Source organism: Falco naumanni, chromosome 1, assembly GCF_017639655.2.
Source record: "Falco naumanni isolate bFalNau1 chromosome 1, bFalNau1.pat, whole genome shotgun sequence".
Taxonomy (NCBI): domain Eukaryota; kingdom Metazoa; phylum Chordata; class Aves; order Falconiformes; family Falconidae; genus Falco; species Falco naumanni.
The window spans coordinates 114,641,992-114,664,327 of record NC_054054.1 but is presented as its reverse complement, the minus strand read 5'-3'; the positions used below and the strand labels follow the sequence as shown (position 1 = coordinate 114,664,327).

The 22,336-nt window shown below is 42.8% G+C and overlaps 1 protein-coding gene across 5 annotated transcripts in view; it reads left to right on the top strand.

Moving 5' to 3' along the window:
• Nucleotides 1–81: 81 nt before the first annotated feature.
• The window catches only part of OGFOD3 (2-oxoglutarate and iron dependent oxygenase domain containing 3), a 44,882-nt gene continuing 22,627 nt past the window's right edge, over nucleotides 82–22,336 (top strand). The window contains exons 1-6 of one of the 5 annotated variants that reach the window (XM_040579870.1): nucleotides 82–217; nucleotides 556–773; nucleotides 8,231–8,302; nucleotides 13,252–13,340; nucleotides 15,622–15,686; nucleotides 16,265–16,321. In XM_040579870.1, coding sequence (XP_040435804.1) covers nucleotides 126–217; nucleotides 556–773; nucleotides 8,231–8,302; nucleotides 13,252–13,340; nucleotides 15,622–15,686; nucleotides 16,265–16,321 — 593 coding nt within the window. In that variant the 5' untranslated portion in view covers nucleotides 82–125. Of the gene's footprint in view, nucleotides 218–387; nucleotides 774–8,230; nucleotides 8,307–9,249; nucleotides 9,293–13,251; nucleotides 13,341–15,621; nucleotides 15,687–16,264; nucleotides 16,322–22,336 lie in introns of those variants that run through there. The other 4 variants (XM_040579880.1, XM_040579889.1, XM_040579899.1 and 1 more) reach the window with 4 other exon arrangements.

The window sequence follows — 22,336 nt, the reverse complement described above, 5'->3', positions numbered from 1 at the left end:
TCTCTCCCTCTGTAATGGATTTCTCCTGTCTGCTTGTCTGCCGCGTTTCTGCTCGGCGGCCGATTGCTTTCCCCTGGCAGGCGGGAGAGGCGCGCCGAGCGCATCGCTCAGCGGCGGCAGGCGCCATGGCTCCGCAGCGGCGGTCAGCCCCGCGCGGCCCCGAGAGCGGCAGCGGGACGGCGGCGGCGCCGGACCGCGGGGGCCGCCGCCACGGCAGGTACCGGCCGGGCCCGGCGCTAGCGGCCGTGGGTAGCGGGTGGCCCCTTCCGCCGGTAGAGGCGGCCCTGTCTCCGGGGATGGCGGTGCTCAGGCCCGGCGGCCGAGGGGAGCGGGCTGCGGCCCCTGTGGGAGCTGCTGGGCGGGGGTGGAGGCGGCCTGTAACCTGCGGGCGTGAGGGAGGGAAAAGCGCTGCCTGTGTCTGTAAATGTGTTGTGTGTGCTCAAAGCAAGGGGCCAGCCGGGGCACTGCCCCTTCACCGGCCTGCCCGGTTTCGGCTCCTGGCCGGCTGGCGAGCGCGGTTCGCTCCGTGGGACTGTCCCTGTGCTCCCTCCATAGTGCTAAGAAGAGCCGGGGCCAGCCGGAGCCACGGTGGCGGTGGCTGAAGGCAGCGTGCCTCCTCTGCTCGGCTGCCCTCGGTGGCCTGCTGAGCTGGAGCTGCCTGAGCGCCGAGGATGGGGTCACGGAGGTGCTGGCTCCTCACAGCGAGAACCTGCAGGGCAAGTTCATCGAGATCCCCTGCTCGGAGGACTACGACAGCCACAAAAGATTTGAAGGTATTTGGGTAGGATTGGCTGAAGTGGGATGAAGTGGTCTCGAGGACCGTAACAGGCTGACTGCTGTCTAAGTTTGTTAAACCACGTGTGCTGCAGCACTCCTGTGTTTCCAGCAAACGCTTGGTTATCCTGTGTATTGTTTAGTCTTGGGCCAGCCCAGAAGCTGTGGCTTCCCAGAGGTTCTTCTGTCATTCCTATATAGTTCTCCTCTGAAACTGCTTTGCTTAGGCTGCGTGGAATAAACCTTTTGCTGAATCTGTTTCTAGTGTCTTTCCATACTCTGCAATTCCAGTGATAGGCTTGCGGGTGAGTTTTCTGCTAGTGAATACCATACAGGGCATGGAACGGGACTGATTTAGGATATTGTCTGTGCCGCTAGCATGTGGTGATGGCACAAATGCCAGCTTCAGCTACGCTTCTTTTGAGGGGTGTATGTGTGTCGGCAGCTTTTGATGCTGCCTGCAAAGCACTTTGTCTTACATCTTTCTGAGCCTGTTTTCAGTCAAATTGGTATGTGTTTCCCCTGGTATTTATTTCTTTGGAGTGTTGATGTTGGATCTTTGAGAGAAGTGAAAGATTATCATCTTCATGAAGAGCAGTGAGAGTCTAACACAGTTTTCATGGATGAACTATGCTGATCTCTTTCAGTTTTGCAAAGTATATCTTGAGGTATATTTTGAGCTGTTACTGCTGGCAGAACGTAGCTCTACTCTTGCTTTTTGTTAGCCTACCTGTATGTCTAGCTGTGTGTTGACCGATGAGCTATTGCGTCTTAAAAAAAAATACTCTTTTTGAGTTAGCTTTTCGCCAAATCAGTTGTCTTACCTGGTTGATTATGTGGCTGACAAAACACTTGCTGATGCAAAGCTGGCGGCAGTGTGGAGACAGGAAGAAGCTGCTTGGACCTGAGGAAGAACAGACGATCAACGGGCTGGAGAACCTGCCCTATGAGGGAAGACTAGAGGAGGTGGGTCTCTTTTCCCTGGAGAAGAGAAGGCTCAGGGGGGACCATGTCACAGTATCCCAGTATTTAAAGGGCAGCTGCAAAGAGAATGGAAGCTCCCCTTCCACAGGGAGCCACATGGAGAAGACAAGGGGCAATGGGTACAAGTTGCAGCGGGCAAGGTTTTGTCTTGATATAAAAAAGATTTTTTTTTTACAGAGGGAACATTCAATCATTGGAACAGCCTCCAGCAGCAGACTCCCTATGACTGGAGGTTTTCAAGATGTGATTGGACACGGTGCTAGATATTCTCATCTTGGCTCCCTTTACCACAAAAGACTGGACCAGGTGATCTTTTGAGGTCCCTTCCAGCCTGGGCTGTTCTATGATTCTACGATTTCTAACTTTCTTCCAGTGGCAATTCTTGTAGAAAGTGTTCATCAAACTGCAGCCTGGATGTGGTGCCCCAGAGGTGTGGCGGTATCCCCTGTCCTCTTCAGGTGGCCAGTGCTGTTGGTCAAAAGGCTTGTAACAAAGCAGAAGTTTCTATGTGGTCAGATAGCAGCACTGAGGAAAGGCTACGGTAGCATCTTTTTTGAAGGGTTCAGCCCAAATTTTATTGTGGCCAAGAAAACTATCAGGAAGCTACCAGCAAGAACACTTCCTCAGGAGGGGGCCTTTTCTGGCTGAGCTTGTGAAAACACATGTTCAGTTTTAACTTTTCATAGTTACTATAGGGAGAAATTGCTTTTGGCTTGATTAGCGTAGTGCCAAGGCCAGAGAAAACTGCAGCCAGTGTTGCCACAGATTTGGCGGTTATGACTGCACTAAGGCTAAAACTGTCTGCGTTCTGCTACTATGGCTTTTGCTTATCAAAAGAAACCCCCCAAACCAACAAAACCTTATTTGTCGCTTCCCTAGTTTGCGAGAGGAGTTTTCTGAGCTGAGGACTTGTGGTCTTGGCAACTGCATCAGTTATCCTTTCATCATAAGGAAAGCAGGAACTTCAAGGATATCTCTGCCCAGGAAAAGGAATGAATGGGTTCTCTATTCTTGTGGTGTCATGGGGAGCAAGCTGTGCAAATGCTGACTGCGGGGTGAAGCGTGACCTCTCCTGGCTTTGTATGGGAATGATTGACGCGGTTGGCATCAGCCCAGGAGGAACAAAGTGGAGCACACTTGTGTGGTTGTATTCCGGCTTTATAATTAGATGTTTGCTTGCTGCTGCTTCTTATGTGATTAATTTTGGGTTTTAGCAGATGTTCTTACACGTGTTCCCCTGTACTATGCTTTCAGAAAGATCAGCGGTGTTGGGGATGTGCAAACATTTCTTTTGTGAAGTGGTTAATTGAAGCCGTGCTGTGGTAATGAACCCCGCCACTTAACTCTTGTCTCCTGTTCGGAGCCCACGAGAGGGTGGCGGTGAGCTGCTGAGCCTTGCTGGCCCGGCAGAGCTGAGCTCCTTGCTCCACCGCCTGCTACTGAGAGCTTAGTGAGGCAGTAAATGCAGGTTATGGTTTTCTGCCAAACTAGATTCAGCTCTGAAGCTTTAGTCACTTTGGAAATAGCTTTCTGTCACTCAATAGCTTTCCGTTCTCTGGCTTGACATCCGCAGCTGCTGGCTCTGTGTCAGAAGGAGGCACATTCCTATCATCTCTTGGTGTCTGATACTCTGCTGTAAAGTTTCTGCAGCTGAGATGAGCTTTTTATTTATGCACATGGCCCTGCTTCAAACCGAACTGGTGCAACTGAGCTTCTGGTTTGCTTCAAGTGATACAGTAGCTGGTGTGACAAAGCAGTGGGTTTATTTCCGTAGCACTACCTGCCAGTAAACATACTTCATACAGAAATAAAATTATTATTCTTTTCCAGAGGCCAAGCATCTAACTTATTATTTTTGCAGGAGATAGGGTGTTCTGTGAGCACGGTCTCATCTGTGTTCTGAACCCTGTGGCCAGGTCTTGGCTATTTCTGCTGTCTTGAGACATGGTTAATTACTTAAAGCTACTGTGGCTTCTAGTGCGTCTGATGGAACTCCTGGCTAGTCTCTTAGGTGTGTTGACTTACTGTGACAGTGTGCAAAGCATCCGCCATCACTGCCCAGGAGACAGCTTTGAGATGCTTTTCCAGAGACTAGATCAGTGGATGAGGAAAGAAGTCTGTGAGCAGCGGAGGAAAAGGTCTAGCACCTGGACCGCTGGTGCAGTTATGGAGACGTCATCCAATAAATCTTTGTTTCCTCTAGTCCTGCTTTGAGATGGATTGCATTAAAGGAGCGCTGTGATGGGGCTTTCTTCTCACGTGAATTGTCCTCGTCTTGACAGCATATGGTTCTTGGCCAAGTACCACTTTAGGTAGAAAACAGAGCTGCAGTTCAGACATTTGGACCCCTGTGTTAACAGTCTGTTTTCTGTGTACTGAACAGGAGCAGGGACCATAGGGAATACTTGTGGTTTTGCATGTTTGGGTATGCTTCTCCCTTACTTTGGGAAAAAAAATAAAATACAACTCTTAAGATCCAAAGCAGAGTGCCTTATTAGATACGTGAGTGATTTTGTGACTGCTCTGCACAAATTTGTGGAAGCTACTGGGTACTTTGTAATACTAAACTGAATTTCTCTTGTGCAGATTCTCCAAGTATGCGTTTAACACTTCAGTGCTTCCGTGTACCATGCTCTCTCAGACAAAGATGACACATTTCATAATGCTAAAATTGTTCTCAAACAGACTATTCTGTTTTTTTCCTTAGTGTTCATCCAGTGTTTGTGCCTTATTGACGGTACCTGACTGACTTTATGCTGGGCTGCCTTTTTCTTGTTTTTCTTCTCAGTTTGGAAGAGCTTCTGCTGTTGCCTTCAGAACACCTCCTGCTCCCAGTACTGCCTTAGCCAGCTCTTTGTCAGAGGCCCTAGACATGTAACAGTTGTCCTGGGTAACCCTGTAGTTTTGCCAAATCTGGACTCCATCACCAGCCTTTCCAAAACTGTAAAAGGTCTGTGCTGTTGTTTGCAGCTGGAAATAGAGCACAAATGTCTTCTGAAATCAGAAAGGTTTTTTAAGTCCTGGGAACCCAGACTGGTTCCTCTTTGGCTGTTTCTTTTTACACGCATTTGAGTTTAAAATTGGGTGCTGGAAGCTGTAACTTCCTCAGCCATCTGTCTCACTCTTTGGGTGAGTATTTGCTAGCCTGGAGTCAGAGATATCTCATCCCTGTCAACTGGCTTCTGAGATGCTCTTCAGCCTGGCATTCAAGAGGAAATAATTGATTTTAATCTGCCACTGCTGAATGTATGATGGAGCCTTTAAGGCACAGTAACATAAAATGTGTGCTTTTTTGTTAGGGCAGACAAATAGTTTGCAGTGTTTGCTGGCTGCTACTTGTTGCTTTTCAGAGCTGCTAGGTCATATGCTCCAAAGGACTACAGCGTTTCCAGTGCTTGCATTTTTATTGCAAGATCTGTGGTGTTTTGACTTGCCGATTGTTTGTTCCTGGAATTGAGATTGAAAAATGCAAGAGTTTCCACAAAAACTGTGCCTAGCCTTTCTGGTTGCAGAGGGGATATTTGCAACGTGCCTGAGACATGGCACAGAAGCTCCCTCTTTCTCCCTCCTCCCCTGAATTTGTAACTTTGAACAACTTTCTGCCTGTAAAGCCCTAGTGGGTTTGAATTCTGTACCTTTTGGGGGCTGGTACTGTATTGCAGAGTGTTGTTCTTTAATATGCAAAGCACCTTTGGCTTGCTGCCAGAATTTCTAATGTTTTTGGTGCTTTTTTTAATATCAAGGCGCTACGGTTTCTGATGAATGGTATGTTTTGATTCTACTTGTTTCTTTAGCTCACAGGGTTGAGAGGCGAAAAGTGAGTTGAGGGAGCAGCGGTTGTGGTTTGTTCATGTCACAGTGCTGGGTTGTGTGCTGGCATTGATAAATGGATGCTTATGAGTGTAATCTCTAGCATTATTTTAGACTGCTAGTTTCTTAAGTCATCGTCAAATAATTTGGTGTGCTTCCTGGAATCTGAATCTTGAGCTGACTTCAGTGAATTATTGCAGGGTAGTCGGAAAACATGATGAATTATCTGGGTTTGTAATCCAGTTGGTTTCCTGACCTTGATCTGTGTTTAAACAGTCCGCTTGGTGTGGGTGCCTTTTGACTTCAATTTAAACATGTCAACTAAGGGACTTCTCTTTTCCCAAGCAAGGGAACTGTGTGGAATTTGCTGTGTTGCTGTCAGTACTCAGCCTATTCCCCCACACATCTTTTTATTGCTTCTCCCTTCTTGAAACACGGGTGTAACTGGAGGGCTCTGCTGTGCACCCGAGGCATAGCCAGGGTATGTCTGGTAAGATTGAGTGGAAATTCCTACAAAGCACCCGTGCTGTGGCAAGATTTCTCTTTCTGTCAGTTTGTGGTCATTGTTACCATTAGTTGCTTTTGATCAGAGCCGACTGATGCTTTTGACTTGCATGAGTGAATTGATTGATTTCTTTCTATGAGTTCCCCTGCCCCTTGTGTTCTGATGAGCAAATAATCCTTGAAGAGAAGCTCAGTTCGGCAACAGTAAGTGTATCGGCAGGTGTCAGAAAATACACTCACCCCAAGTTTTCTGTGGCTTTACATCTATATATGGGTCTTCCTCAGTAAAGTTCCAAGTGTGGCATCCCAATGTCTCTGGTGGCTCAGAACTGATCTTATTTCTTCTTGCCTGAAGGCTGTTGTGGACCAGACTTCTAATTTCTTAAGAACTTTCACATATTCTTTACCTGGAACTCTTAAAGCAGGCTTTTTACCATTTTTACAATTTAATGTTAATTTCTTAGCAATGAATTTTAAGAGGCTTTTTAATCATACATGTCCAAACTGTGTGCTTCAAGATGCTTTTGTGCAAAGTCTCATATAAAAAGCTGCTCTTCAAAGTGCATTTGTATAGATGCCCCATACAGAATGTTATTTGTTTCCTCTTGACTCGCCCGTTTGCAGGAGGAGAGGGCTGAGCAAATCTGAAAGATGCTGCTTTTGTTCTCCTGGCAGTGCAGTTGGAACGATCAAATTCACTGCTCTTTTATATTACCATTGTTTTTCCAGTGAACAAATACGGTGGTTCTTAGTGCTTGACTACAGAAATCCCTGTTAATAAACCACATTAATTAGGTTGAATACTGAAATGTAGGTTAAATTCAGTTCTTTGTGTTAATACATGAAGTAGCATATATTGTTACTACATAAAGATCCTATACCTATTCAGGAACCCTGCGTTCTAACCATTTTTTTCAGTTTCTTTTGTCAGGTAGTGATTTCACGCCTGTCTGAGTGGCATTCTCTCTTTTCTGTTATTGGCACGGTGGTGCTCTGGTGTTCCGTCCACTGCAGTCTGCATCCAAGTGTGTCTTGTCTTCTGCATCTCTTTTTTTTTTTTTTTTTTTTTTTTTTTTCTTTTTTTCCTTCTCTCTCTAGGACAATCAAGTTTGTTTATCCTGTTGAGGCTATTTGGGTTCGGGACAGAACTCTTCTTGTGTTTTGTATTGTACCTGAGTGGTGTGTACTGGACCTCTGTCTGAGTTGAAGACTTCCTTGCACAGTAATAAAAACACTTTGTGTATTGGCACGTGGTGTTAAGGGGGTTTAGCTGCAAGAAATCTTGGCTGATTTGGAACTGTCAGCCTGAGATGGAAGGATCCATGTGGCACTACTGAGCTCTTCTAGTTCTTGCCCTGCCTGCCCAAAGGCTAGAATAGGATGTGTAAGATGAAATCATCTAAGATCATCATCCTTTCAGAGACCGTCATATAAACAGAAGCTTTTGTTTTCACTACTGCATTTGGGAAGAAGGGCAGAAATCACTGAATCTCTCTCTTGCTGCATGTGCACTGAGATACAGATGTGTCTGGTACAGCCTTACTAAACAAAGGCCATCTTCTCTGGTTTGAAGTGGTAGATGTGCAAATGAACATCAGTAAGTCAATTTTAATTTCTAAGAATTATTTTCATATCAGCAGGAAAAGTAGTTCGCTTTTAAAGGCACAGTATTGCTGGGCATTTTGCTTAACCTAAGCCCTGGAAGCTCTAGGTCATGCATGACAGCCACATCTCCAGCAGCTGTGCTACTCTGAGTGTTGAGATTTATTCCTTTTGAATCATCTCGGTTCTGTTGAATTGCATTGTGGATGTGGCAGGGCATAATTTGTCAGCTTAGCTGGTGTAATTCCCCTGAATTACACCAACCAGCCATGGCAGGGAAAGTGATGTAGTTTAGATGAGTCCTGGGGACTTGAATCTGTCCAGAAGCAACAGTGACACTGGCTGGCTTGTCTTCTCTCTGATTGCAGTGCAAAACGCGTCAGAATGGAGATGTAATTGTCTTGTAGTTTTAAGTGATCTAAAATGTTCTGAGATTGCCAGTATCCCTTCTGAATGCTGTGAACTTCAAAGGGGAGTAGGAGAAATAGAGACTTGTTCTGAACCTTGTTTGAAAGATGATCTCTTATCATCTTTTTTTCCTTCATCTGTGTTCCAGGGTGCACTCCTAGAAAGTGTGGAAGAGGTGTGACTGATGCAGTAATCACAAGGGAAGAAGCTGAAAGAATCCGTAGGTAATTTTTCTTTTAATGCTTAACTTTTACAAGCACTTGCTTTAATGACAGTGTGCCAGTGTTTAAGGTGTAGCACAAAGCTCTTTAGCTGAAGGAGGATGGGTTAAACTGGTTAAAACACTAAACTTTTTTAAAAGCTGTTTTCCGTCTTCGCAGTAGTGGAGGCAGTTCTCTTTCATACAGAGTCTGCCTAGCTCTGTGGGGCACGAGCATTGCAGAGGGAAAAGGTAAATGAATTAAGTAAGTTTTAAAGGATTTTTCACTTGTCCTTCTGTTCCATTTGGCCTTTAAAACCAGAACAAAACAACATAAGCCGCCTTTCAGTGGAGTCTCTTTCTGGGTAGTTATGAGCTAGTGCTGACCCTGTAGACCTCTATGAACACTAAGTGGTGAGATTTAATCAAACAGTAGGGGACACTGTCAAATTATGCAGTTAAAATAAGTTATCAGCCTCTTTGAGTGTGTTTTGCAGTTAATCATCACGTAAGTCAGGAATATCAGTGTCATGCTCAAAGCAATACACAGCTCCTCTAAGTGCTCAGTTCACTAGTCAGGCTGGCCACTTGGTGATGCCAGATTCTGTTGGGCTCCTGATTTTGGCACAGCGCTTCTGCATTGTACAGAGTTATTTGTACTGCCCCTAAGCATCAAGATCTGGGCTTTTTTAATGTTTAATCTTACTTGGCCAGAATGTATTTGAAAGACAGTGTTTTGGGGATTTATGGAAGGGGGCTACAAGCACAGAAGTTCTGCAACATAGATACTTTAGTTTCATGACAGGCTGCAAGATTCAGTTTCAAATAGATGGCATCTTCTATTAACTCAATTGGGTTGTATCTGATGCATCAAATAATACTGAAGAATTACACGTTGTAAATAATGACATTAAAGGACAAAGTAATTGGACTTCAGTTCTCATCTGAGGTTATTGTTTTGCCTGCAGAATAGCAGAGAGGGGACTGTCCTTGGGAGGATCTGATGGAGGGGTGAGCAGTGTCCTGTTACTTTTTACATTCTCTTACTGCCAAGGCAAGATTATAAATGCATTTTGGGAGCTTAGAGGAGAGGAGATGGAGAGTTTTTCCTTCCATTCAGGCTAGGAAAAAAAATTGTTTGGAAAGTTTTTTTTTTTTTATTTCCCATTAATACAATTGCTAGCAGCGTAATTTGTGACTTCTGCAATACAGTTGACATTTCCTTTTATTCAGTTCTGTTATTTCTAGCGCCTCTCTTGAACTGATTTTGCCGTCTCCATCTGGAAACAGTTAGTGTAGCAGAACCGCACAAGTCTGACTTCTGAAACTAAATTACAGTGGTTCACAGCATCATGTAAAGATTGGTTTTGTGTAGTGACAAAAAGTGCCATGTAATGTCTTAAGTAGACCTTTGAATAATATTCTTTAAAAATCAAAACAAACCCACTTCTCTTTAACAAGCACATTTATTTTAATTTCTTTCCCCCTGTCTGTGTCAGGATATTTCTGTGTATGAACAGAAACTGTCATGAGTATTTGTAAACGTGACCGCTGTAGGTCTTTGCTGAATTAGGACATGTATTGGCAGAAAAGGAGAAAGGTTTCAATGAAAAAAGAAGACTTTATTGTCCTTGTGATTGCTGAGAAAGACCTGCAAAATATATAACCTGAGAAACGTGAGCAGTGCTGCCCACTGGAAACAATATGTTTAAAAGATTTGACATTCTCTGTTCAGTTCTGTCAGGATCCTTTGGATTTTTTTTTCAGTTCTGTGGTTGCATGATTTGCCACTTTGCTTAGATTACTCGGCCCCTTGGGACCTCCAGCTTGACAGCACCAACGACAGGAGTTAAGCGGGTTTCCTATCCTGTTCTTTTGGGACCTACATGTGATTTTTCATTAGACTTCTTCAAAGAGGGATTACAAGGGCAGCGTTTAACACGGACAGCTTCATGGATTTGGATCACAGAAAGCTAATGCCCAGCTGGGGTCAGGGCACTGGAGAAACTGAGGCAGAGAAAATTTGGAAGAGACATAGTGGGAGGCAAACTTGCTGGGCAGGGCTCCTGAGCTGCTGAACTTGGACAACAAGCCAGAGTGTCAGACAAATACAAATCATACATAATTTTGGAAGCATCATTGTGAGGTTTTTGAAAGGGGAGGGGAAATGGTGGCAGGGAGAAGATTCTATTGCTGCAATAAAATAAGTCTGTTAATAAATCAGATCTCCATTGAGAGGTGTGGGCTCTGGTCTAAGCCTTCTCAGATTTCTCACAATCTGTAAATATGAGAAACTTATTGCATGCTGTTACTCTTTAGGGAAAAAGGTGCAAGAAGTTGTGTAGTGTTGCGTTGAGGCCTGATCCAAAATAGTGGATAAACACTGAAAGATGTTAAAAACAAGAGCTGATCAGTGTTTCTGGGAGATCATGTTTAGTAGAAGCCTTTAAATAGTCTCTTTACCTAGCTTCTTTTATGCCGCCTTCTTCACTGTTTTTCCATTTTAGTTTTTTTCAATGTGCATGCTTGTATTCCCCATGTCATGGAGTGAATCTTTTCCCAGTAGTGCTGTCTTGGCTCCCTGATATCATTAAATACTGATGGATATGTGCTGATGATGTATAGATGAAGCTGTCTTTCTTCATTTGAGCCTTTTTATATTTTCCAATCTCTTACCTACACAGCATACAAAATGTTTCAAGGTTTACTTCATTTGTCTGTCAACCTCTCAAGCTTCGAGCCTGCTGGATTAGGTCTGGCTTGTTGCTTAAAATCGCTTCGTCTTTAGAGTGTTTGGATAATTCTGTCTGGTTATGTCTATTGTTCTAAGACTAATTTTTTCCTTAAAAAAATCCTTAAGTAACTCCTTGTTTCTGGTTAATTCTTTTTTTAGCTGCTTTGATCTCTCCACTATTCCAAATAAAACTTCTTCAGATTTCTACTGGGATGCAGACTGCATTTTCATCCTCTCAGATTTCCTGTTAACCCCTTTTTAAGCAACATGTCTAATTGTTTTTTTCTTTTTTCTGTCATATTTCTCATATTTTGAATCCACACAAGTGGATTTGTATTTACGTGTCTGGATATAATTTATTAAAGACCTAAACTTGTAGTTTGTGACTTTTGTCAATTCCTCCCTTTGTTTGCTGCCTTTCTGCTTCCTTGGAGTACTGAAGGATAGCACAAAACTTGTTTCCGTTTCCATCCTTCCCTGTTGAGAAAGTCCTGGCAAACATCTGAATTATTGAAATCTCCCAGGAACCATGCCCTAGCTGTTGTGCTGAGCTTTCTGTCTTATCTTCCTTTGTAATTTTCCCTAGATTTATTTTTATTTACGTACACACACGGAGTGAGGCTAGAGGAGGCCAGTTTATATTCTCGTCAAAATTTCAACAGAATCCAAACAGGAGCCTCTTCACCAGTATGCCGCTTTTCCTTGTGCGTCTCTGTCTCTGTAAAATAGTTTTATACTCTGTTCCTTACTCACAGAATACGAACTGCATTAGTTCTCTTGCTGTTTGCCTCAGCTGAGTTTTTTTTTTCTTCATTTTATAAAGATAATGACAATTTCTTCCCTAGCTAATGTTTTCTTACTCACTACCTTTTTGCGTTACTTCTTTGGTCATGACTCATTCCTTCACGTCTTTGTAGGTGCTGTTGTCATAACATCTCTCTAGTGTAAATGAAACAACTCATTTATTATCGGCTATATTGGCATTTATTTAGAAGCCCCAGAAAAGAAATCCCTGGGTGCAGCCAGTCAGCTGCGGTCTGTTTCCTGCATTGCAAAAAAACTGGAAGTCACCTAGACCTCCCTTTTGAGGGGAAAATTAAATTTCTTAATCACTGGGAAAAGCAAACAACCCGCGTAGCTGTGATGCCCGACAAGGGTTTCTGCCGTGGGCCCACTGAGCCGTGCCTGGAACAGGGGTTCTGCGGGCTGTACCCCTCCTTACTCTGCTTTCAGCCCTCCCAACCCAACTCTGAAGTCCTCAAAATGCTGGCGGCTGTGTTTTCCAGGGAGAAGTTTTAAGTCTCTGCGTAACGCCTGTCCTATTTCATACCTCTGCTACAGCCGTGTAGCTTTTTGGCTTCCTAATTAGCCTCCTGATAGCACTTAGGAAACACATCCTTGTGAGGAGCGAAAGGCAGACTTGGCAGTGTCTCTCACTTTCCCTACGGCCGAGTGTTGGTACGGTTATCGAGCCGTGACTCCATGAAGCTGGAGAGGACCTGGCTGCGTCTAATCTGTATCCAGTGTGGACTTGTACTGGACTCCGTAGCCAAATATTGCATTTAATTTCCCCGGTAATAACCTGTACCTCCAGCAATCTGAATGATGTATATGCTAGATTGGTTACACTTGTGTCTCATGATTAATCAGCCTAACCTGTGAGAGGCGTTACCCTAAGAACATAACCTTTGTTTGCCTAATCTCAAGGTTCAAGCAGGGAATATTTAAGGGTGGTGGTGGGTTGGGCGCCTCTGAGGCTGCCTGCAGGGACGGCAGCTTTGATGCTGCCCAGGGGTTGGTGGCCATGTAGAATCTCCGTTGCTCGTCGCTCTCCTCAGCCGGAGGGTGTGAGCCTTCCCACAGCAGGAGGGGGAAGGGGCTGAGCGCTACCAGCTCCTCTGGAGACAAGTAGAAGCAAGTTCTTGCAGTTTTTTCTTTTGGGCAGTGTGTCTGCTCTTTTCTTTAAAAGCATCGCTTAAAGCTTTTAAGGGGTGGAGGAGCTGCTGTGCAAGTGCGTGTGTGTTCCGTGGGTTGGCAGTCCCTTTCCGTGAGGATCAAAGGCAGGGCCTGTCGTGCTTTGCAAGGTGGGGAGATTGATCTTTTTTGCCGTATGCTGAGATGTGGTGGTTACTTGCATGTTCTGTTTGAATCCTTTTAGCAGTGAGAGCGTGGAGAGTATGGGACTAACAACACTGAAGGTCCAAAAGAACATATCTTGTGCGTTTTTCTTTTTTAGAGGCGGTTCAGTTTCCTTTGTATGGAAGTTCTGTAAACCAGGATATTAGGGAAGCTCTGTGGAACAGTTTCTCGGAAATAGGCGTGTGGGTACGTGTGTTTGCAGTGTTCCTGCCATCTTTAGATACATTTTGTAGAGCTTTCAGCCTGGGAACACTGGCCTGAATTGCAGGCTGACCCTTCATCAGATAGCTGAACTTGAAGTAACGGTGTTGTTACAGGCTTCCACCAGGGTATTCTTCTCAGTGTAGGAAATGATGCTGAAAATATTTAATGCTCTGAAATGGCAGAGGCCAAAAGAAATGTATTTCAGTTTCTTTCCAAGGTAGCTGTTAAATAAATAGCTCCATGCTCATGCTTAATCAAGTCCCTGTCTACATCTGGCATTCAGTTCATTTCCCCTGTCTGAAACAACCCTGAAGAATATTCTTTCTTTTTCAGATTCCCTTTTCAGTCTTCATCTGGCTTTTCTTGTAGCTATTGTTTTTTCAGCTACGAATACCTACAGTTCTTGGGGGTGTCTTTTACTGATTCATTTGGTTATTTTGGATCTTCCCAACTCTAATCGTCTGGAGCTTGAAAAGTGAGAAGAAACGTGTGTGTTCGGAAAGCACACTGAAAGGCAATTTGTTTTTAAAATAAATTAATCTTTTCAGATGTGCCCTGCTACTTCTCCTTATAATCTACTTTGGCATGATTTCAGGCATATTTTTGAAGCTACACAGGAGCAGTTTTACTCCTTCTAGCTGTAGCATAGGTTATTGTACAGAACCAGAAACGAATAAATGAAAATATTTTGCTTCTGAAGCTTGAGTAAAAAGCTTATTACAAGAACGGCTCTTGCATGACTGTGGGAGTACTTGTTTCCGTAACAGTCCTCTGAAGCTTTTGGAGAACTGTGGGAAGGGAAGATCTGAAATGCTCATGCCATGTCCACTTGAATAGCTTTGTTACCTTACATATTTTTACAGGGGCAAATCAAACTATTTGGGTAGGTTTATTAAAAGAAAGTTGTTGCTATCCCTTTTAAAAGGAGATTTTAGTGGGGTTCCCCTGCTTCAGCTCCGAAGCTCAGAGCGATTGAGCCTGCAGTAATTGTCTTTTGCTGAGAGACTGTCATGGATATCTTCCTCCAACGTGCCCCAGAGGATGAGGGAGAGGAGTGCTTTGAGGCTAGATGTGAACCAAAGCTGAGCTGCCGCCTGGCATTGCAGCTCTGACATACCTGTGGGCTGATGCTTCCTCACCAGTCTGTCTGCTTTTGGATGAAGATTCAAAGTGGCTTCAAACAGTACTGTTCCAACCATGGCCAGAAATTCTTGTTGCTGCTAAGGTGGAAGTTATCATTCTTTCCAGGCAGCTCACCTAGTGGCATTATTACGGTTTGGATTTTGTTAGAATAATGTCAATGGTATGTGGTGCGTCAAGAAGTGCCAAATTCCAAGAGGAGTGTTTTTATATCAGAGATGGCATTAATTCGGTGCTGGTCAGGTTAATTAACTGTTGCTACTTGATATTTCCAGTACAGAAAAATAAGACTGCTCTTAAGTAGTCGTATTTTTAAAAACAGTTTAAATGATGCAAAACAATCATGTATTTTGTGGACAGCAAGGGGCATACAAAAGTGTACTTTATTTAATTTAGAGAAATAATTTAAGAGTCCTGAGAGGTAGCTCTTTATCCTGGCAAACGTGAATACTAATCTTTTTAGCTTGGTCTGGAGCTCAGCAGAAGTGTTTGGCTTGAATCAGATGAAGAAATGGATTGAATTTTCATATGTAAAAACTTTTCACTCTTTGGTTTTCTTCTACAGTGGTTTAGAAAGGGAGAAGAAAGTTTGGCTCTAGTAAGCCTTAGAATTATAATTGTTCTTTTAGACAGACTTTTATGTCTGTATTAAATATGAGAAGTACACAGAAACTCATGGTGAAAGAGAAGTTTTAATAACAAATGTTGAGCAAGATAAATATTAGTGCTGCTATTTGAGCCCTTCACAAATACTGGAAAATTAGTCATCTTTGTGTGGAAGGGAAATGACTTCAGGGAGGGATCCAGGAACACAGTGACTTACCCCCAGCCCATGGTGGGAGAACGGCAATTCTGTATGTCGGATCTGAACCTCAGGAACAGTAGTCCTATGCTTTTTTCATAGTACCTTAGTATTTCGTGTATCTATACAGCAAACTGGGGGAGGTTTGTCGTTGTAAAGTAAGCATTAGTATTGTGAACCTAAATGCTAGAAACTAGTATTTTTACTTGGGAGGCTGTGGAAAGGGAGAGCCAACTTGGGACAGTTATTAAAGGTCATAGTTAAATAATGATAAAACCTTTTCATGCTCATTTTTCCTACTTTTTTTGTTTCCTTTCCCAGGCATCAATTTTGGACTTGCACTCCGGAGCTCTTTCACTGGGGAAGCATTTTGTTAATCTGTACAGGTAAAATGGGGCTGTGGCTTGCTGCCTCCTTGTTATCCCCCCCGTGCAGTGCTCGTTGCCTCTTCAAGTGTCTCAAGCCCTGTGGGCTGTAGAAGGTCGTTAGATTCACCACAGTTTCCATGACCATTAGAAGAACTTTTGTGACATGAAAACCAATCTTTTGTGGAACTGGGTGCTCTGAAAGCTACCATTACCTTTATTTTCAGAGTTCTTATTGCACCAGTAAATAATAGTATATTTTCACAGTTAGTTTGTCAGTGGTGGAAGAAATCAAGTAGTCTGAACTCTTAAAAACCTGAATCCAAGTGTTTATTTCATGACATGGGAGGGGACTTTTTTTAATGCCTGGGGAATTCTGTTATCGGTTGCTCCATCTCATCTGTTAATCTTTTAACACTGACTCTTCTAGCAATGCTTTTGAAATACCATGCTCAAAAGCATTTGTGGGATTTCTGTGTGTTTGTGTTTTCATTTTTTGATTGTAGGCAAAGCACAGGTGGGAGTGAGAATGCATCTTAGTGTTAGTCAGGCAGTCTGATTCAGTGACTTCTCTTTTAGACTGTTGTTTAATTTTTCAGGTACTTTGGGGACAAAGTTCAAGACATCTTCACAGAAGAGGATTTTGCATTATATCGGTAAAGACTTTCAATGACTGCTGAATCAACCACATAACTTTAATTTTTTTTTTTTGTAGAGTGCAGGTTGGGAGGGGATTGTCCTTTGGATTCAGATTTACAATTGAATTTGTGGCTCAAAACAGCAATTTCTGTGAGAAGTAAGATGCCTTGAGGAAAATAAGTAAAAGGACCTTTTGGTGACTACCTGATAAATAATATCTGCTGCTTTGAACTTAGCTGCGTTACCAACGTCAGGGCAGTATTGACACTGTAAACATAACCAGAGTGATGGCAGCGCCACACACCTCCCGTTCTGCATAAGGGGCTGCTGCCAGCCCTGCAGGCAGGGAAAACTGCTTCATCTGAGTTCTGTGGTTGTTTGCTGGAACGTTACAGCTGGGTTGTAAAATCCTTCAGCATTAACTGCTATTTCACGTGGGCTGTCCAAGAGATGTTGTCTTCGTCATCTAACACACTCCTGTGCTATTGTTACATTAGGGACTTGGGTTCTTTGGGTGAGGAGTAGCAAAACGTTAAAAATGGTAAAGCAGGAAGTGGAAGGACTTCACATTGCTCATGTTTTGGCTAGAGAAGCAGAGCATACTTTCCCCCTAAGAAGTCAGAGTATGAGATGACGCTGTAGTGTCATAGCTTCACCATCTGATGCTTTTATCTTTCCTGTAGACCTGCTCATATATTTCGCGAACACAACAAACGTAACGGTTCCGTATATCTGAAGGCGTGGGGCCAAAGTTCAGCAACAAGCATTCTTTGACTAGATAAAATAAATCCTTAGTTACGTGTTTCGGTTGCTTTCTCCTAATTTAAAATGTACCTGGCTTGAACATTTTAACTTGGGTTTTTTCCTTGCCTTTGTGAAAGAATATGACCTCCCTCTACTGGTGGAAGTAGTATTAAGTAGCTAAATAGGTTTATTAGTTTAGTAACTCTTACTTGTCTTAAAATATTAACTACTTAAAGCTTATTTTGGATCAACAACTATTTTTTAGATAATCTTGTCTTTGTATACCAAAAAAACCACCAGAAAAAATAGTGATGGAGCCACACTTTACCCAGGGAATAAATAAATGTGACACTACAGTGCCCTTTTCAGAAGGATAAGTTTTTGCTGTTTCAATAACTGAAAACATCTTTGTTATAGTTCAAAAAACATATTTTTGCATAACTGCCCACATCTATAAAATGAAATTCTTTAAAATGTGTTTAATTCTGCCCTGAAAATCACAAAAATGAGATGCTGCCTTGATTGTTGTTGAATTTTGACTGTATAAAGAAAGGGTATAGTTTCTGCCTCACCAAGATAGTGGGGAATATTTTGAAAATAGTCTTTGTTTTGCCCTCCGTTCTCTAGATTAAAGAATCTGGAGAAAAAAACACGAGTGTATGGAGGGAGTGTCTTACTAAGGAATATTCATTTCACATGAACAGAAACATTCACTTTTTCAACTGTTTTAATGAATTTCTGATCCTTATACTGTGAGATGAGGCAGCTTCTAGGGAATATCAATATTCCATTGGTATTTCATGCCAATATAGGGGATGTTTTGGTCTAGCTGGATACAAATTTAATACAAAATATATTATTAAATGCTTCTTTTCATATTAATGGCAGTGCTTTAACATGGACCTTATGTCCTTAATGAATGATTTTATGCTATTCTTGGGAGCATTTATCTTCATTACTTTAACTTACCTACCAAGGTCAGTTTAAAAATACACTCTTGAGAGAAATAACTAAATGTAATTAATGTCTAAGTATTGCTAATTGCAACAATAACAAATCTGATAGGCTTTGTGAGACAGGAGGCTGGTTTCTAAACTGTCAAAATCATGTTCCTTTGGAATTGGTTATGGTTTCTAAGCTGATCCTGTAACCACCATCTGTACAGTGGTTCCTCTTGCTTCACATAATAGATGCGTCGCTATCCAGAAGAGACCTTTAAATCTGGACGCTTGGTTTAAGGGTTACAACTTCAGCAGAAAATGGCACTAGCAAAGATTGATTCCAAAAACCTTCTGACTTACTAAGGTAGAGACACAGAGTAGAGGAAGAGCTGATAACGTCGTTTCTTCCTTTTATTTGTTCTGCACGTGTGATTTCTGTTAAAACTTTCTGGCTGTGCAAGAGCATTGCTTTGCCTGCTTCTGCTGCCTTCAGTGCTTTTCCCTGGGAGCAGTGTGGGGATGCTGACAAGTGGGCTGGGGAAGCTGAGTAGTTTTGCAAAGCTTTGAGTGTTCCTGTCACCGTGCTTGGATCGCACTTTGCAGCAACTCCTAACAGTGCATTTTTTTGCTCGTCTGGCAGACCTTGTATCTTACAGAAACTAAAAATGCCACAGAAAAGTTCTTCTACTCAGTCCTTTATGCTGCTGCTGATACATTAAGTTGGTAACTTTGCAATCTAGTGATGAACGTCCTTTCTCTTAAGCTATGTGTTCCTTAGACTTCTGGCTGTTGGCTTTTTTTTTTTTTTTTTTTCTTCCTCATCACCCCACTGCAAAATAGATTTCAGTAGCAGCTTCTGTAGAAGGGCTGTGCTTTCGGGGAAAGGCAGAACAGAAATCCCTGAAGTCTGGCTTGTGCATTTTGGTATTATCCAGTGATTCAGTGTGAATGTACGAGGACTGATGACACATTCTGTGAGGGATTGATTTGTTATTTATATTGGTGGCTGGGTGTGTACTCGTGTATTTACTGCCATAGCAGAGCTTTGTGTAGTGCATCCGCCCAGAGCCAGGGCATACCCTGAGCAGTCTGAATGAGAGAATAGTTGCCGTGGTTAGGAAAATGAATGCTTACATTCTCCAGCATAAAGCAATATTTTCTTTGTAGCTATAGTACACCAGAGCTTTCCCAACAGTTCTTGATATATAGGGACATGGAGGAAAAAGTATGAAGAATGAGTGGGCCAGGATCAGGAAGGGAGGGGAGGCTCCTGCCTGAGGCCCCTGCTGCTTCTGGGCGCGCATGAGAAGCGGCTGAGGGAGTGATACGGCTCTTACTGCACCAGATCCAACATAGCTAGAGTTTCTGGGCTCATTCCTTCCTTCCTCGATAGCACTTTCTGAGCTGAAGTTTGGCTTATCTTGTCGCATGATTTACACACCAAGTACAATGTGTTTGTCCTTAAGTATTTTACCAATAGGCTATATAAGCTGCATCTGGAATAGCAGGGAAGGGATGGAAAGGAAAACTTGAACTCATGATATTGATAAATGTTGAAATGGCCCAGTCAGTGGAAAGCAGGCTGTACAAAAGAGTTTTTATAGGCTGAAAAGTGACCTTATACTAGTTTTGAAAACAGCTACTTGCTGTATTTGGCATACATTGGGCACAGAATGAGCTGCAGTATACAGATGCGTGTGTTCAGATACACGCTTTACAGGATCCTAGGGAACACTTTGACCTCTGAAGGAAGTCATACCTTTGCTCCGACTGCCAGGTAAACGCTCGATTCCCACGTATAGCATTTAATTTGCTGTTGCAGAGAGGGACAAAAGATACTTCACGGAGATTGAAGCAGAGTTCGTGTTTGCACTGACAAGTTTGTCAACCTGTTGATGACTCCTGTGGTGGAGTAAATGTGACTATGTGGAACAAAGGGCAGCAGAGATTATTGCGGAGCGCCTGCAAAATGCACCTCCTGCAGCGCACAGCACATGTCTTTGCCTTTGGCACCAAACTTGTAAATGGATGCTTTTTACACGTTTACATGAGCTACAAGCTAAGATCTCCTTGTCATTAGTTACAATAGTGCAATGCAGTGTTTGTGAGTAAGATCAGTGTTCTACACCATAATTCCCCATCACCCCCTACAGTAAACATTAAGTTCTTTTAGATTTTATGTGGCTTGCTTAGACTTTGAACTGCAGCCACTTTCATGTGACAAAGTGAGAAGTCCTGGTTGTTATTCACATGCGTTGAGAAAGTCTTCCCTTGCATATTTTCCATTTTCTTCTCTAGGTTATAGTGCCTATGTATTTTATTTGACTGATGCTGCATTATTAGAAAGTAGGTATGAAACACTATGTGTAGAAATGATGTCAATGTGCTGGCTCAATAGGGAATTTCATGGACTTTCTGTAGGTTTTGAGCAGTATGGTACATATTCAACGAGGAAAAAACATCTCTGTGCTCAAATGTATTGTTCTTTGGAGCTTGGTTCTAGCAAATCTTTGCCACAGGGGTTATTCATTCAAACATCAGTAGAAATCTAATTTATTCATGACTAAGGCTTTTTCTGTTGTTGATTCTCTTTAATTGTTTTTTTTTCATGCTGCATTACAGTGCAATAATTGGTTTGCATATTTGCAGGCCCAGTTTTTCCAGTTGAATAGTTTGTGTTAAACTCCTTGGGCATTTGTTGGACGCGTATCAGATGACACTATGTATCAGGATAGTATTTCAAACTTAAAAATTTAAGAGCATCCACAGGATGTGAAGAAACAGGGAGGCTGAGGTGGCCGGTCACTCTGCTCCATCATAGGTTACATAGGTTTCTGTTGTACCTCCTAAAATCAAGCCTGAACTTTGGGAATACCCAATTCACAGTGATGTAGATTACATGTATTTTTTGTCATGTGTGTATGTTGGGGAAGAAAAAAAAAAATCCAGTCTTGGATATGTCCTTTCTGTCCCTATCACTTCTCTTCAGAAGGGTCGTCCTGCGAAGGGCTTTTCTTGTGAGCAGAACTTGCTGGAAAGTGGTCTTGTTTCCAGTTTCCAAACTTTGCTTGGGTTTTTCCATGTTGGATTTGGAGTTCATTGACATTAATAGATAACTTCCTACTGACTTCAGCATGTGCTGGATTAGGCCCTAAAAAAATAATGTGGTTGTTCCCCAGTTCTTACAAATATGTTTGAGACCACTGAAGGCAAACTAGGAGATTAAGTGTCCTCTCCCCCTGAGACTTAAGTCTTTTATGACTTTGTGGACTGCACATCAGGCAAAGTTACTTTTGCGCTTTTTTTTTTTTTAATTACAGCCAAGTTAACCCCTCTTGATCATTGAGCTCCGATTTGAATGGTCAGTATTCGCTTGCCTGTTGACTCCTTTCTTGAAGGAAGGCTGTTGCTGTAACCTTGCTCCCTGGACACCTGGTATCATGGTGTGTCTGTATTATATACTGTTATACCATTATACAATTGTATACCATTAAGTACAAAGGGTAAACACCTGGTTTTTGAAGCTCAGTCCAAGTTCCATTATATCAGTGGGGCTTTTTGATAGTTTACAGTTTTTGTTGAACAGCAAATTATTTATGTGCATAAAATTCCTGTTAGTCCGCTACATATGCGAAGGTTGCCTTGATTGATTGAGTTTGGAGGGATACTGGGATCTGTAGGATGACAGCTCGCAGGGAGGCAAAAGGCAGGAATGCACAGGCTGGCACCTCTTGCTGCCTCGTGCAGGTGAAGGCACTGTGATTGAAAGTAATGCTGAAAGCCAAGAGCACGCAGGGGAAATCAGAGGCCAGCGGTGTCCTTACCCACCCAGAAACCAGCTACGCGGGTCAGCTGGAGGTGGCTGCTTCCATGAGGCCAGGTAGCACCTAAATGTCACACTTCTATTCCTGTCACTTCAGCTGTTCCTATTCACTGCCTCCCCTGCCTGCTTAATTTATAAAGAGCAAAACAACCTTATCTTCTGAAAAAGATGCTTGTCTTTGCCACATACTTAAACTGTCAAGTCTGGTTTTCTTTTCTCTTGATAACCTGTTGGCCAGTCCAAAGCAGGTAGACTTTTGGTTGCTGGTATTGTCTGTCGGGAAGAGTTGAGTAGAGCTTTGTTTCCTGCTTGGTTTGCAAAACACGCAGTATTGCACATAAGTCTCGAATAGGAGTGAAGCTTTAATGGAGCCTTATAAACAGTAGACAGCAAATCTTAATAGAAAGCTTTTAAAAGTGGAAAAGAATCAGCCTGGAAGAGGAAGCAGTACTGCTCAAAGCGTGAGACAGCTGCTGGAGATTTAAAGTTATGTCAAGACTGTGGCCTGACTACTTGAGAGGAGA